General features: G+C 36.2%; 1 protein-coding gene across 1 annotated transcript in view; it reads right to left on the bottom strand.

The window, feature by feature from the left end:
- Window positions 1-9,154: 9,154 nt before the first annotated feature.
- Window positions 9,155-14,504, bottom strand: part of SNX3 (sorting nexin 3) — a 44,143-nt gene continuing 38,793 nt past the window's right edge. Inside the window, exons 3-4 of the mRNA XM_069077099.1 lie at window positions 11,427-11,551; window positions 9,155-9,899 (exon numbers count right to left, since the gene is read on the bottom strand). Coding sequence (XP_068933200.1) covers window positions 9,794-9,899; window positions 11,427-11,551 — 231 coding nt within the window. The 3' untranslated portion in view covers window positions 9,155-9,793. The remainder of the gene's footprint in view (window positions 9,900-11,426; window positions 11,552-14,504) is intronic.

Genomic DNA, 14,504 nt, shown 5'->3' with positions numbered 1-14,504 from the left:
GAAATTTAATGAAATTTCTGGGGATGCCACCCTTCAGAAAAAGTGAAAACTTTCAACATACAAGCACTTTATTTCCAAGAGAGAAATTTCTATATATTATAAAGGCTTTATAAGTGGAAAAAAAAACTTACCTATCTGGGTCACATTAAAAAAAATCTTTTGTTATCTTAATTTCCAGATATATCCTTCCCCCACTGAACAAGAGGAAGGGGGGTAGGGGAAGAAGCAGTTTAGTAAATCACCTAAAACATCAACCAAGTTTAACGGCATATGCATTATTGCACATTCATAGTTTTTCCATCTCTATATGGAAAGGAAGAAGAAGCATCTTCATAGTTCTCCAGGAGAAGCTTCCTGATATTTTCATAATATTTAGGATTTTGTTCGGTTATTGTCCTTTCATTTGCATATTTTGGTTTTTATGTATATTGTTTTCATGGCTCTGCTTACTTCAGTCTATAGAAGTTCATGGAAGTCTTCCTATGCTTTTCTGAATTTTTCATATTCACAATTTCTTATATTGTAGTACTATTACAGAATATTCATGTATGGGGTGGCTAGGTGGCACAGTGAATAAGCGCACTGACCCTGGAGTCAGGAGGACATGAGTTCAAATCCAACCTGAGACACTTAACACAAAAACTAGCCATGTGACCTTGGGCAAGTCACTTAACCCCAATTGCCTTCCAAAAAGCAAGAAAAATTATATATATATACATATATATATATATATATATACTATAACATTCATGTATTACAATTTGTTAAGCTATTCATCAATAATAGATATATACTTTTTTTCCAGCTCTTTGTTACCACAAAAAGTGTTGCTATAGACATTTTGCTCTGTATGAGACTTTTCTGTCTTTGACCTTGGAATACATTCCTAGGAGTGGGAATTCTGTTTCAAAGAACATGGACATTTGGTCACTTTGTAAACCTAATTCCAAATTGTTTTCCAGAACTGTTGGACACCAGTTGCTTCCTGATGCTATGACCTCCATGCAGGAAGGCAAGCAAATTGCTGAGAAGAGGATGCAGAAGGGTTATACGAAAGGGAATTCTCCTGACTCCCCAAGACAATATTTCTCAACTCCCTTTCCACTGCTCAGCTATCCAGTCTACAGCTATTTATCTATCAACACTTCTCATGTACCAACCACATTTCATCTGCACGAGGATATATGTATACAAGTACACATATGCATATGTATATAAATACCTATGTGTGTATACACATACATATAGATTTATGCACCCCTCCTCTTCCACTCTTAGCAAAAAAAAAAAAAAGACTGGCAAACCAGAATGTGAAATACAGAAATACCTTTGGGGAACAGTGATCTTGAAAGTGAGGGCTGTGCCCTCTCAGGGCAACAGAGAATGAACCCAACGGATCAATGATAGGGTGGGAAGATAGGTTGCATCCCACACTTCTGATATCCTAGTAGAAACACATCAAGCCCTTCAACCATAATTACTCAACACTCCTACTTTACCCTGTCTTTTCACTGGTTTCCCATGGCTACATGCAGGAGTCAACACTTCATATAACCCAACTCAGGCACCCACCCACAGCAGCTGCATAGGCAATATTTCCTACCCACTGCCTCTTTCAGCATTCTGACCACCTGCCCTCCAGATTAGCTCCTGGAAGTGGAAAGGACTAGGCTCCTTGCTCCAGTGGCTGGAAAGATGTACCCTCCCTTTTTTCATGTTAGAACTGAGCAAATTACGTAGGATGAGCAGGCATCAGTGGGCTACAGTCTGCATAACATTTCATTACTATCTTTCCCTCTAAACCAATTCCTCTTCCAAACTTCCTTACTACAATCAAGGGTTACCACCATCTTTGTTCAAAAGCTGGGTTATCATCCTCATTCTCTCTCACCTAACTTATTCGAGTCTGTGAATCAAGATGTCCTCATCTTAGGCCAGGACTGAGGACTGGGTCGTTATAACAGGACCCCCATGTAGGGAACCCCGGTACCAGGTAAGCCCACCATGTAAGGTGAAGCCACCAAGGAGGGCAAGAGGGCATCTCCAAGTGTTCTATACCATCAGATACTTTTAAAGACAATAATGAAATGGACCCTTTGCCAATATCCTGCTAATCCTTGCCCTTAAAAAAAAAAGCCAAGACAAAGCAGTGACATGAGCATGAAATCCAAGTTAAACAGTGGCAATGAGTCAAATTTCTACTGCATTAATTACTACTAAACCAAGCTTACATCTCATTAATAGGAAGCTAATATTTAGTGCTTCTGGCATACCTTTTTGTAGTTAAATATGAAAGATTCTGTCTCTATAGTTCAGAGGACTAAAGCTACACTTTTGCAACTAGTACTGGAACTATAAATCTTAGTGAGCCTCAAAGCTGAAGGTACTACCTCATTGCTTGTATGAGGAGAGGTTCTTGTACAGGTAAGTGTTGGACTAAATAGCTTCTTAAGTCTTCCAATTCAAGATTCCATGAGTTTCCAGCTTTCCAGCTTCCAAAAAATATGCTTTTCTATATTACGAAAATTTTGAGTGGAAGCCAGAAATCTATTACACTGCTTCCTGGCCTGTAGATGGTTAAAGGAAAGATACAAAGAAACCTTTGGAGAATAGAAGGGAAAGCTGGTAGCTAGCAAAATAGGAACCTATCAATCATTTATTAAGCAGTCACTATGTGCCAAGCACAAAAAAAGGGGGGTGGGGGGAGAGATGAAGTGGAGAGGGGAGAAGGGATGGAATTTGCAAACTATAGGCCAGGAAACTTAACTTCAATCCTTGACAAATTTCTAGAACCTATCATTAACAGGACAGTGAGCATTGAGAAAGAGCAGGGATCAAAAGAACAAATCATGTCAGACTTGACCTCATATGCTTTCATGACAGGTTAATAGACTGGTACACAGGGATTGGAACAGACAGTTAACCTAGATTTTAGTAAAACATCTGACATTTTTTCAAGTCCTTCTTGTGGAATAGGTCTAAGGCATAAACTAGATAATTAAACAGTTGGATGGATTTGGATCTAGTTGAATGGAAAGATTCAGAGTTGTCAATAATGGCAATAATGACAATAATGGAATGTCAGCTTGGAAGGGAGGCTCCAGGGGAGTGCCCTGGGGATCAATTCTTGGCTTTTTGCTGTTGAACATTTTTATCAATAATTTGGTTATAGGCATAGATGGTATGCTTATCAAATTCTGTAACAACACAAAGTGTAAAGAACTGCTAACAGGATTAAAAAAAACTCTCAGAAGGCTGTAACAATGAGCCAAATCTAATAAAATGAACCTGAATAGAGGTAAATATAAATTCCAACACTTGGGTCCAAAAATCAACTTTGCAAATAAATACTTGATAGGGGAGGCATGACTTGTTTTTTTCTGCTTAGTGTCAGAGGACAGAACAAGGAGCAGTAGAGGGGAAATTCAGAAAAGGCAAATCCAAGCTTATGGTAAGGATAAACCAAGAAACTAGAATTCTTCCTGAAACAGCCCAGGAGCTAGTGGTTTCCTTCTCATTAAGTATCTTCAAGCCAAGCCTGGATGGACACATATGAGATTCCTTTTCAGCTATGGCTTGGACTAGCTGCCTTCTGAGGTCCTTTCCAATGCTGAGATTCTGTGAAATCAAAGACAAGTCCTAACATGAGCCCAGCTTTCCTCCACTATCAACTACATTGGTAGCCTGGTCTCACTTTAAAACAGGTATTTGACATGGTAATCTTGATACCAGTTTTTCTTGTAAATTGTTTTTTGGCAAATTTTTAAAATTTTACACCTAAGTACAAAATGAGAATAGGAAAAAAAAATCATTGCCAGGCACACAGGAAACCATAAGGGAGGATTCAATATAAAACAACAAATTTTCATTTCAAGAAAACATGTACGATAAATGCCACATTGTTTTCAAAGCTGCCCAGTTTTTGCTTCCTTGCTGGTTTTCTTTTGTTCTCTGCTGTGCACTTCTATTTTTTTCCCACCATCCCCCACTTCTGTAAAGAAAGCTACAATTAAGCATGGTTATATATACACATACATAGATATCTATAAACATACATATATACACATTTATACTTGTACACATACACACATATGTCTGTATTATGCTTTTTAAAAAAAAAGGTTAATGTTGGTTCTGAAACACAGTAGCTCTGAAAAACTGCTCAGAAGATAGGGCAACACGGGAACCAAACTCTTACTGCTGCCTGGATATGCAGATTAGAAAGCCAGTTAACTACTAGGCCTCTATCTCAATTTATACAATAACAACAACACTATAAGGATAAACAACTTTGAAAGCTATAAGAAATATGATCAACAGAATGACCATCCATTCTTCAAGAGGGCCAATGATTAAACGAGCTATCTACTTTCTGACAGAATGGTGACAGATTCAGGGTACAAAAATGAGACATTCATCTATTTATTAATTTTTTTGCTTATTTATTTTCAGCACAGCCAATGAGGGCATTTGCTTTCCTGTGCATATTTGTTGCATATGAATTTGTTTTCCTTTTCTTTCCCTTCCAAAGTGGTTAGGGGTAGCAGATAAATAATTTACTATAAAAGAAATAAAACATTTTTAAAATTTTTGAAGGGAAAAAAAAATATCCGTGTAACCTTGGGCAAGTTACTTAACACCAATTGCCCTCCAAAAAAAGGCAAAAAAAAAATTTTTTTAAGAGGAAAAGGATCTATATCTACAAAAACATTTATAGCAGCTCTTTCTAGCAGTCAAGAACTGGAAATCAAGGGGGTGTCCATCAATTGGGGAAAGGTTGAACAAAATACGGTATATGAATATAATGGAATGATATTATGTCATAAGAAATGATGAAAGCAAGTTTTGATGAAACCTGAGAAGACCTGAACTGATGCAATGTGAAATAGGCAAAACAATTTGTACAGTAACAACTATCATAAACTAGTAACTGAAAAGACTTAAGAACTCTGCCCCACGTGATGTGAAATCATGATTTCATTAGGTGAATAACTAAACATGCTGCCCATGACGTGAGAGGTAATGAACTAAGGATGTGGAATTTGACATGCTTTGGCCAATGTAAGAATTTGCCTTAACTGTGCATGTCTTTTTAAAAATAAGCTTTTGTTGATATTTTCTGTAGCACATTTAATGTGACAAATCTCATTTTTATTTTTTCTTCTAAAAAACAGCAGCCTGTGCTCAATAAGAGTTAAACATCTAAAACTCTCAGTTCCCTTATTTGATGATGCAAAGAAGGAACAATGAATTTGAAGTCAGAGAACTTAAAATCAGATCCCAACTCTGCCACTGATAATCTGTGTGAACTACTACAAATTGCTTCATCTTTTTTGGGCCTCAGTTTTCTCCACTGCAAAATAAGAGAACTGGACTAGATCTTGAAGGTCCCTTTAAACTATTAATGTATGATACTTGTTAGGATATGTGATCCTATGAGAATCCTGAATGAAAGTTTTAAGTTTTCAACACACATTTCATATCCCGTATGATAAATATTTTTTTAAGAGGGGGAAAAAAAGTCAGCACAACTGGATCCTTTGGAAAAAAATCTGAAAACTTGTGCAATGTCTAACACCTATATATCTTCCTATATATCCATAAGGCAGGTAGGTTGAAGATGTCTTCTTATATCTCATCATTTTAGTCCTGTTTGATCTTTTTCTTTAAAAAATTTATTCATTTTGGGGCAGCTAGTGAATAGAGCACTAGCCCTGGAGTCTGGAAGACCTGAGTTCAAATCCGGTCTCAGACACTTAACACACACAAAAAAAAACTAGCCATGTGACCTTGAGCAAGTCACTTAACCCCAATTGCCCTACCTTCCCCACTCCCAAAAGCAAAAAAAACAAAAAAATTTATTCATTTTATACTTAAATATAAAAAGTTCCCATTTACACAGCACAATACATAGAAGGGATAATGAAACCACGAATTTCTATTTCAGTTTATTTTTTTAACTATGTAACAAATACTACACATTGTTTTCTAAGCAAGCCCACTTTTTTGTGCCTCCTTGAGTTTTCTTTTGTTCTCTGCTGTGCACTGTTTGATTGCTATTATTTCTGTTATTTACTTTTGATTTTTTGGTGTTCATTTTCAGTCACTGTATATATTCTTGACTTTGCATGTTTCACTCTACATCATTTCATGTAGATGTTTCCATCATCATACACATCATTTCTTACTCGGCAGTAATATTACAGTCATAGTACAATTTGGTCATTCCCCAATTGATGGATACCTATTTTGCTTTCAACTCTTAGCTATCACAAAAAAAAAAAGTGCTTCTCTAAATATTTTTTGAAGTATATTGGGTTTTTTTTATCTTCCTTGGGGTATAAGCCCAGTAATGGAGTCTCTGGTCCAAAGGGCATGGGCATTTTAGTCATTTTATCTGCAAAGTGCTTTCCAAAAATAGTTGTACCATTCACAGCTCCACTATCTTTCCACAACTCAATGCTTACTGTTGTCATTTTTGCCCACTTGCTGGGTGTGAAGTGAAAGCTCAGGGTTGTTTTAATTTACATTTCTCATTAGTGATTTGGGGCATTTTTTTCAAGTAGCTGTGAATACTTTGCAGTTCTTCCTTTGCATATTTGTTAAAAGGGACTTTTTTTCTTCTCAATTGGGGAGGTTGGTTAGGAGAGAAAAAAAATCTATTTCATTCACTATAAAAACTAAGTGGAAAAAAGCATGTTTGTATTTTTTTTTAAGTTCAAGTAGCACAAGGGTTTGCACAGACTGCAGAGCCCCGCCCCGCCCCCCCCAAGTGGCAAATATACTGTATTTCATTACCCCATTTCCTCTAACTTCTTCCATGTAGTCATGCTATGGAAGGGGTAAATTTCAGATTTTTCCTTTGAATGATTTAAAGATCTTTTCCAGGAACCTTATTCTCCTATCAGCTCCTTTCTTCTGCTTGGCAGGTGTCACTTAAGAGCTATCACAGGTGCACTTCATTATGTTTCTCTTCACATAAACCCTATCGTTCAGGCCACTGTTCTACACCTGGTACAAGAACATGTTACCATCAGGCTTTCACTCATTATTCTCATAGGATCACATACCCTAACAAGTATCATACATTAGTAGTTTGAAGGGACTTTCAAGGTCTAGTCCAATTCTCTTATTTTACAGTGGAGAAAACTGAGGCCCAAAAAAGATGAAGCAATTTGTAGTAGTTCACACAGATTATCAGTGGCAGAGTTGGGATCTGATTTTAAGTTCTCTCAAATTCATTGTTGCTGCTATTTTTTAGAAGAAAAAATAAAAAATGAGGTTTGTCACACATTAATCCCACGATCCTCCAATGTGCCACACCAGACAGTCCACAAGCATTTGGGCTTGAGTTGGCAGTTGGCAGCTGTCCAGCATTAAGCGATTCTTTTACACACCTTAAAAATGCTTAAGAGGGGAAGAATTGAAGGTATCAGTCCACCTCTACCTTAATCCATGGTTCTCTACCATCATCACACCAAAGTCTACAGGTGGCTTGGTATAATGACTGTGGATAAAAGCCCACCCTCCAAAATAAATCACAAATGAAACCTAATCTGAAACCAGTATTTACAATCCATTCAAATGCCAAATAGGAAAAATTATGATAAGAATCACATTCCCCCCCACCCACCCATTAAGAATGTTTTTTAGGTATGGCTCCATTAATGAGTGGAAAGTATGGAAACTGCTGGCAAAAGCATATTCCAAGTTAAGCCAGCCTTTCATCATCATGTACATTTCCTCTGTAAATGCTATTTTTGCTTGGATTTTCAGATGCACAAAAGTAAAAAACAAGACAGTTAACAGCATCACACGCTTAAGAGTTGGAAGAGAACAGAGGGATAATCTAATCTAACCTTCCTCATTTTATAGCTGAGGTCTCTGAAGTGCAGTTGTCAGTGACTTTCCTACAGTCACAAGAATAAAAAGTAGCAGAGATAGGATTTAAACCCAGTTCCTCTGATGTCAAATCCAACTGTTTTTGTTGTTATCGTGAAAACCAAAAACTGCCTTTATGAGGATTTTGTGGTATCTTTACAGGGGTATGAGTATTGCAGGGTCATATTGGAAATGACATTGATCCATCTCTATAGTCAAATCTGACCACGGTCAACACTCTTTCCAAAGGTTTTCCTTATGAGTACTCTAATAAAGCAACTTATTCAGGAATAGCTTACTACTACACTGCACTGTTTTATAAACCCCAAAACTGATAGTTTAAGTTAGAAGGGATTCAACAGCTTATGCCAAGAAGCATTTCACTTGCAATCAATCAAGTGACTGGTAGTATCGGCAAATGCCATGAAAACTCCATAGCAATTCCTTAGCTGAGGCTTGTAATACGGCAAGGGATACAACCCAGTTTAATGGATTCCCCAAAGGCCCTCTACAAGAAAATTTATATCCTTTAGTGGTATTTATCTATATTTGACTCTCCTTTTTGGGGGGCACTTTTTGGCCCAACCTGGTTCCTTATATTACAGAGTTCATATGCTGATGTATCTCATTGTTACAGAATACTACTTTATCATCTAGTTCAGGTAAATACTCCTTAATAATCAAAGGGATCCTGGAGTTCTCCCTCCTCTAAAATTTTGGTGATAAGCCTCAGGGGCATCTTATGCCTACTGTGAACTGGTCAGAGCACAGTCTTTAGCAGTAAGGTATCATTTTTTGTCCACAGCTTTCCCCAGTTTATGCAGACTGCTACTAAGTTTGCTGCTCAAATATACTGTAGAGGGAACATGGCTTAGCAGATTCAGGAAAAAAGACTGGCTATGGGTTGTAGTTCAAATAAGTTACTCAAGTTAGCTGGAACAAAATGGAGAAAAAAAAGACACACTATGCCTAACTCAAAGGTTTATTTTTCTTTTGTAACAATAACTTGAGGTTACATAGTATTTTGCAAATAAGCACTTCATAAATTATTCAATAAACCTTAAAAGGCAGTACTTCTTTAAAGCACTGCAATGATTTAAAAAATTACCCCATTCAGAGGCAGCAGTATATTGATATCACCACTTTTTTTTAAAGAGGAGTGAAGTTACAGGAGAATATATAATTAGTAAACAATCCCTACCAACAAATGAAGTAAAAAAACCATAAAGGAAGAAAGGCCTGAAGCAAAGTAACAATCAATACACATTAGAAATGTATTTTCATTTTTATTTCAAAACAACTTAAATTTTTAGACAAATGATTTTAGTATATAAATTTGATTGTTTTTTATACAGAATATAAAGATTTCCCTCATTAGTCTTCCATAGAAAGTGTTTTACAAGCCTGAAGGAAGATACTTTCTGCACACAAGTGTTTTTCTCACATGTGGGGTACTGGAAAACAACTGCCTAATGCTTCTACACATAAATCAGAACAGGTGACACTGCATATCAAAAAGAGCGTGAGAAACATTTTAGTCAATCATACACGAGAAGCAGATGTGACACGGAAAACTGTGCAAATTCCAGTAAGGCCAAGTCAGTAACTTTAGTCAGGACGTAGCAGATAATTGAGGGGGACAAGTAGTGTGCACCGAATTAAAACAGCAGTCAAGAGCTATTTTTTTTTAAAGGTAGAAAGAGGGATTTTTGCTAAAGCAAATGAATTTGTTTTAACTGCCAAAACAAAGCAAAACTGAGCATCATAATGAGTGTTAGTATACTGGAGGCTTATTGGCCTGTTTCTGTGCAGCATGCTAAAATTAGCGAGACCTCTTCACTGGTGCGTATGAATCACTAATATTCATGGTAATAGTTTCGTTTATTTTTACATAGATTTTTTTTTACAGCATTCAGGCATGTCTGATTTTGGATGGAGTATAACTTTTATCTATTATTTCATCTTGTAAAAACATGTGAAGACAACGTTCATTCTGTGCCAACGGGTGGCCAGCAACCCTAGAAATAAGAATAAAAAGAGACTCAATTCATAGGATTTCACAAAAATGAGGAAAAGAGACTAAGTCTGGGCTTATATAGACACAAATTTCTTAACATTAAAAAAGCAGCTGCATTCAATACTTTCCCTCAAATCCAGAAAAAGCCTCCAGTGACAAAAAAATCTTCAGTACATGTATAGGAATCAATCAAAGAACATTTCTCTCTTTTCCTTTCTTCATTTAAAGTTAAGGAGATCTCCTAAAGTATCTACTACTACTACCACCATCACTTATTACTACCTACTGCCAAAGATGAGATTTAAAGTGAGATGAGATCAAAAAGGACTTTTTAGCTTCTGTAAAATCTCATATATAGTACTGAAAAATTCCCAGGGTTGCAATGTCTTTCCCAGAAGGGCAGCATGTCCACAAAAATGAGCAACAATAACTGTACTAAGAAACTGCAGAGACAATTCTTGGGCTTTGTGCAGCTCCCTTCTAATTTTCTGTTTTGGTTTTGGTTTTTTGGCTTATCAAGTACATCCTAGAGTTACTAGGGATAACCCATCAACTCTCCAAGCTCCTTTAACCACTGACTATATACATAGCACAAACATATTTCCCAAGACTTTTTTTTTTTTTGGAGGGCAATTGGGGTTAAGTGACTTGCCCAAGGCCACACGGCTGGTTTCTGTGTTAAGTGTCTGAGGTCGGATTTGAACTCAGGTCCTCCTGACTCGAGGGCCAGTGCTCTATTCACTCCGCCATCTAGCCGCCCCAAGACTCTTTTTTTAAAGGAAGAAATGGTTACTGTTGACATTAAGTCTAGAGAGCTCTTTATTAAGGCCAACACAATTCTAGTCAGTCCTTTTTCTTTTCATAAATCTTCCTATTACCTTTGCTTTTAAAAGAGCTACAATTCAAATAGGAATGAAGTACATGGCTAGAAATTTTGGTATGCAGTCTATTAAGGGTTTCTAAAGTAAAAGACCAAATTGAGACAAACAATCCTAAGTATTCTTACAGTTTCAAAAGAATACATTTTACCATGAAAATTAAAGAAAAACGTGCACCTTTACACAAGACATGCTGATAATACCTCCATCTGCAATCAAACAAAATGATTGCAAGTGCATTGTAAGTTTTATTGTTCATGACAGAACATACCTTAAATCAGAAAGATCCACACAAGTAAAACTGCATTTTTTTTAAATGCTGTAATTTCAGTAGTAATTTGCATAAATTAACCAAGCAAAACAAATACAAAACTTAGGTCAACACAAAGATACTCATTTCAATCACTCAAGTGTGTTAATATTTAACATCATACACATCATTCAACTTGTTAGATACTTCTACATTTTTGAAGTTTAAATTATGCAAAAGTTACACAAGCTTAGAAATGGCTGTCAAGTCCCAAAGGAAATGCAATAATTTATATAATCTGCAAAGCTGGTTATTTGTAGCTTATAAATAAAATGTATATGTTTAACACCATATCAGAAAAGGTTACCTGCACTTGCCTTAAAGGATTGAGAGTACTTACTTGTTTATAAATTGTTCAAGTCCTTGCTTCCTTTCCTCTATAAAAGAATCATCGAATATTCCATCATCTCCTCGAAAAGGAAGCTGACGCAGAAATGCTTTCCCAGGAAGGGGTGGGACTACAACCTGAAGAAGAAAAAGAAAATAAAGTTTAATTCATGCTGATCTGAAGCTAAGAAGTGCTGATTTGGAGAGTACTTCATCCCAAGAAATAAGCCCTCACTGCAACATCACATCTTCTTAGCTTGTTTACAGAGATCACTCCTAAGGAAAACAATTGGGGAAAAGATTATTTGCACTACATTCTGGAGGTGAACAATTACAGAACCAGTGTTTAAGGAAATTCCAAATGTGAAAACCTCCTACCCAAAATGCCTATTGCCAAATGTTTGACTCATGTCAGGGTTATTTTGTTTTAAGCTTAAAAAAATTTTAGTGACTAGCAAAAGAAAAGTGTAATTGCCTGGAAGAATGGGGGAGAAATGCAAAAGAAGAAATAATGCTTCATCACCTACTACAGAGAAAAAGAAAAGGGAACAAAGCCTGGCAAAAGAGGAAATGCTATAAAAGGTAACACAAGATGAGGACATTACAAGGCTAAGAAATTAAATTTGGATTATAGGATGACCACAGGCAAGTAACCTCAGTTTCCATATCTGTAATATGATGAGGTGTTTCTCTTAGCTTAAAGGTTCCAGGATCCAGAGTTTTCTATGAAAAATATACCAAAGTAAAAATAAAATGATCTTTAAGACAAGTGGAAGGTAAACAAAAGGGCTTCAAAGAATTTAATGATTAAGAAAAATGTTAACATTTGTGTCTGCTGGACTGCTTTTAGCACAGGTGTGGTTAAATGCACTTTTAACTTCTAATGTCTCTCCAACTTCTTTCTGGACATCTCCACTTGGAAAGAGCAGTTTGCTACATCTTCCTACATATGAGCATACTTTTAGACATCTAGAATTTGAGGTAATAGTGGGGCAGGCAACTAAAGCCACTTTTAACATTGGAACCAACCTCTGTCAGGCTACAAACCACACAAGTTTTGTATATCCCTACATGTGTGTATTTGTTGTCTTCCCTGTTAGAACTTGAGCTTTTTGAGGGTAGAAATTATTTTGCGCTTATCTTTTTGGATGCCGAGAGCTTAGCACAATTGCTTAATAAATGTCTGAGTCAGCTTTGGATCTGAAGATAAAGGAAGAGTCTGTTAATAGATCTTGCTTTTTTTCTCCTTTTAAAACATACCTCATATTTGCCATATATCCTTCCATTCCCACTTTCTTCAGCCCAATCCAAGCCCTCAAACTTACATGGCTACATTTATCTTCCTGCTCTTCCCCTGTCCCTTTTCTATTCCATTCTGTATACTGTCATCAAACTAATCTGACCTAACAATTAAATCTACTCTCCTGCTTCAGGAAACTATTGCGGTTCTTTCTACTTACTGTATTAAAGTTCAAATATCTACTAGATTCTCCAGGCCCTTAGTCAATCTTATTTCCTTGCTACTCTGTAAAATATGCCTTTCATTCCAATAAAATCAATCTCTGCCCTGCTTCCAGAACACAACATATCCTCATTCTTACCTCCCTGTCTTTATTCATGCTGTTCTATCTTAATGGAATGCAATGTCTATCATTATTCTGAAGGGTCAGTTCCTCAATGAGGTCTTCTTTAACTACTGGGGATCATGCTGATCTTTCTTCTCTACTAGAAAATGCTTAACCTATGTTTGCTGAAAAATTACCCTGGGGTCTATCCCATACACTTTTTAATATTCAACTGCTCTCATTCTTTCATATTATCAGTTTTGTCTCACCCAACTAGAATACAGGCATTTTGAAAGAAAGAATCATTTTATGATTGCTTCCTCCAAACCACAAATATCTGAGTATATTACCCCAAATAGGGTCATGAATAGTTACTGAAAAAATGACTGAACAACAAAAGTTATGTATAAGGTGTCACCAAGGGCATACTGGTGACTCAAATATTCCTCAGTCTTATATAAATATAAAGGGATTAATATAAAATAAATATATTTATATTATATATAAAATATAAAGGGATTATTTATATTTTTAATAGGGGCAAAAAGAAACACACCCAAACTAATGATATTGTAAAAGGAAGGACAAATAACAGTTCAGTGACTGGGCAGTGGGTAAGTCTAGAATGTTTAACGATGGGTTTAAACATCTGAGTTGAATTTGAGGAAACAAAATTCCAATTAAAAGAGATAGAAGGTACAGTAGAGATATGAGATAATAGGTGGGAGACAGAAGGTGATGCCAAGAGTATTTCAGGCAAAGGAACACATGTATTGTCATACAGAGATTAAGAAAAAAAAACCATGGGTTATAATTAAGGAATGAAAAATAGTACAGGTTGATTACAGCATGGTAACTTTTAAATCTAGAGCTAAAATGAACCTCAGAGGCCATTTAGTCCAATCCTCTTATTTCACAAGTGAGAAGACTGAGGTTCAAAGAGGTTCAGTAACTTGCCAAAGGTTATAACACTAGTGGTATCTGATAAGGTATTTGAATCTAGGTCTTCTGATTCCAGAGCAATGGTCTCATTGCTACACACTGCAACAATGACATAAAAAGACTGGAAAAGCAAGTTGCGACCACATCATAATAGATCTTGAATACCAGAACAGGGGAGTAACACAACCAAAGTTCTACTTTAGGAAGATTATGTATTCAATCAGTGAAATAAACTGTTTATTAATAAATAGTGTTTATTAGTCACCTATTATGTACCAATCACTGTGCTAGGCACTAGGGAAACAAATAAAAGGTAAAAGATAATAATCTCTGCTCTCAAGGAGCTCATTGTCTAACTGGGGAGAACAACATGCAAACAACTATGTAAAAAAAGATATATCCATATACAGATATAGACAGATACATGTATATGTATATAAAAATAAATTAGAGATGAATGCAGAGGGAAAGCACTAAGATTGAGAAGGACTAGGAAAGGCTTTCTGCACAAGATGAAGCTTTAGCTGAAATTTTAAGGAGACCAGTGAAGCCAAGAGATAGGTATAAGGGAGGGTATTCTAGAC

Source organism: Petaurus breviceps, unplaced genomic scaffold (genome assembly GCF_028583685.1).
Source record: "Petaurus breviceps papuanus isolate PSGF00001 unplaced genomic scaffold, PetGlider_PUasm1.0 90977, whole genome shotgun sequence".
In the NCBI taxonomy this organism is placed as follows: Eukaryota; Metazoa; Chordata; class Mammalia; order Diprotodontia; family Petauridae; genus Petaurus; species Petaurus breviceps.
Note: the sequence above shows the minus strand (reverse complement) of the source record. Positions and strands in the feature narration are given on the sequence as shown.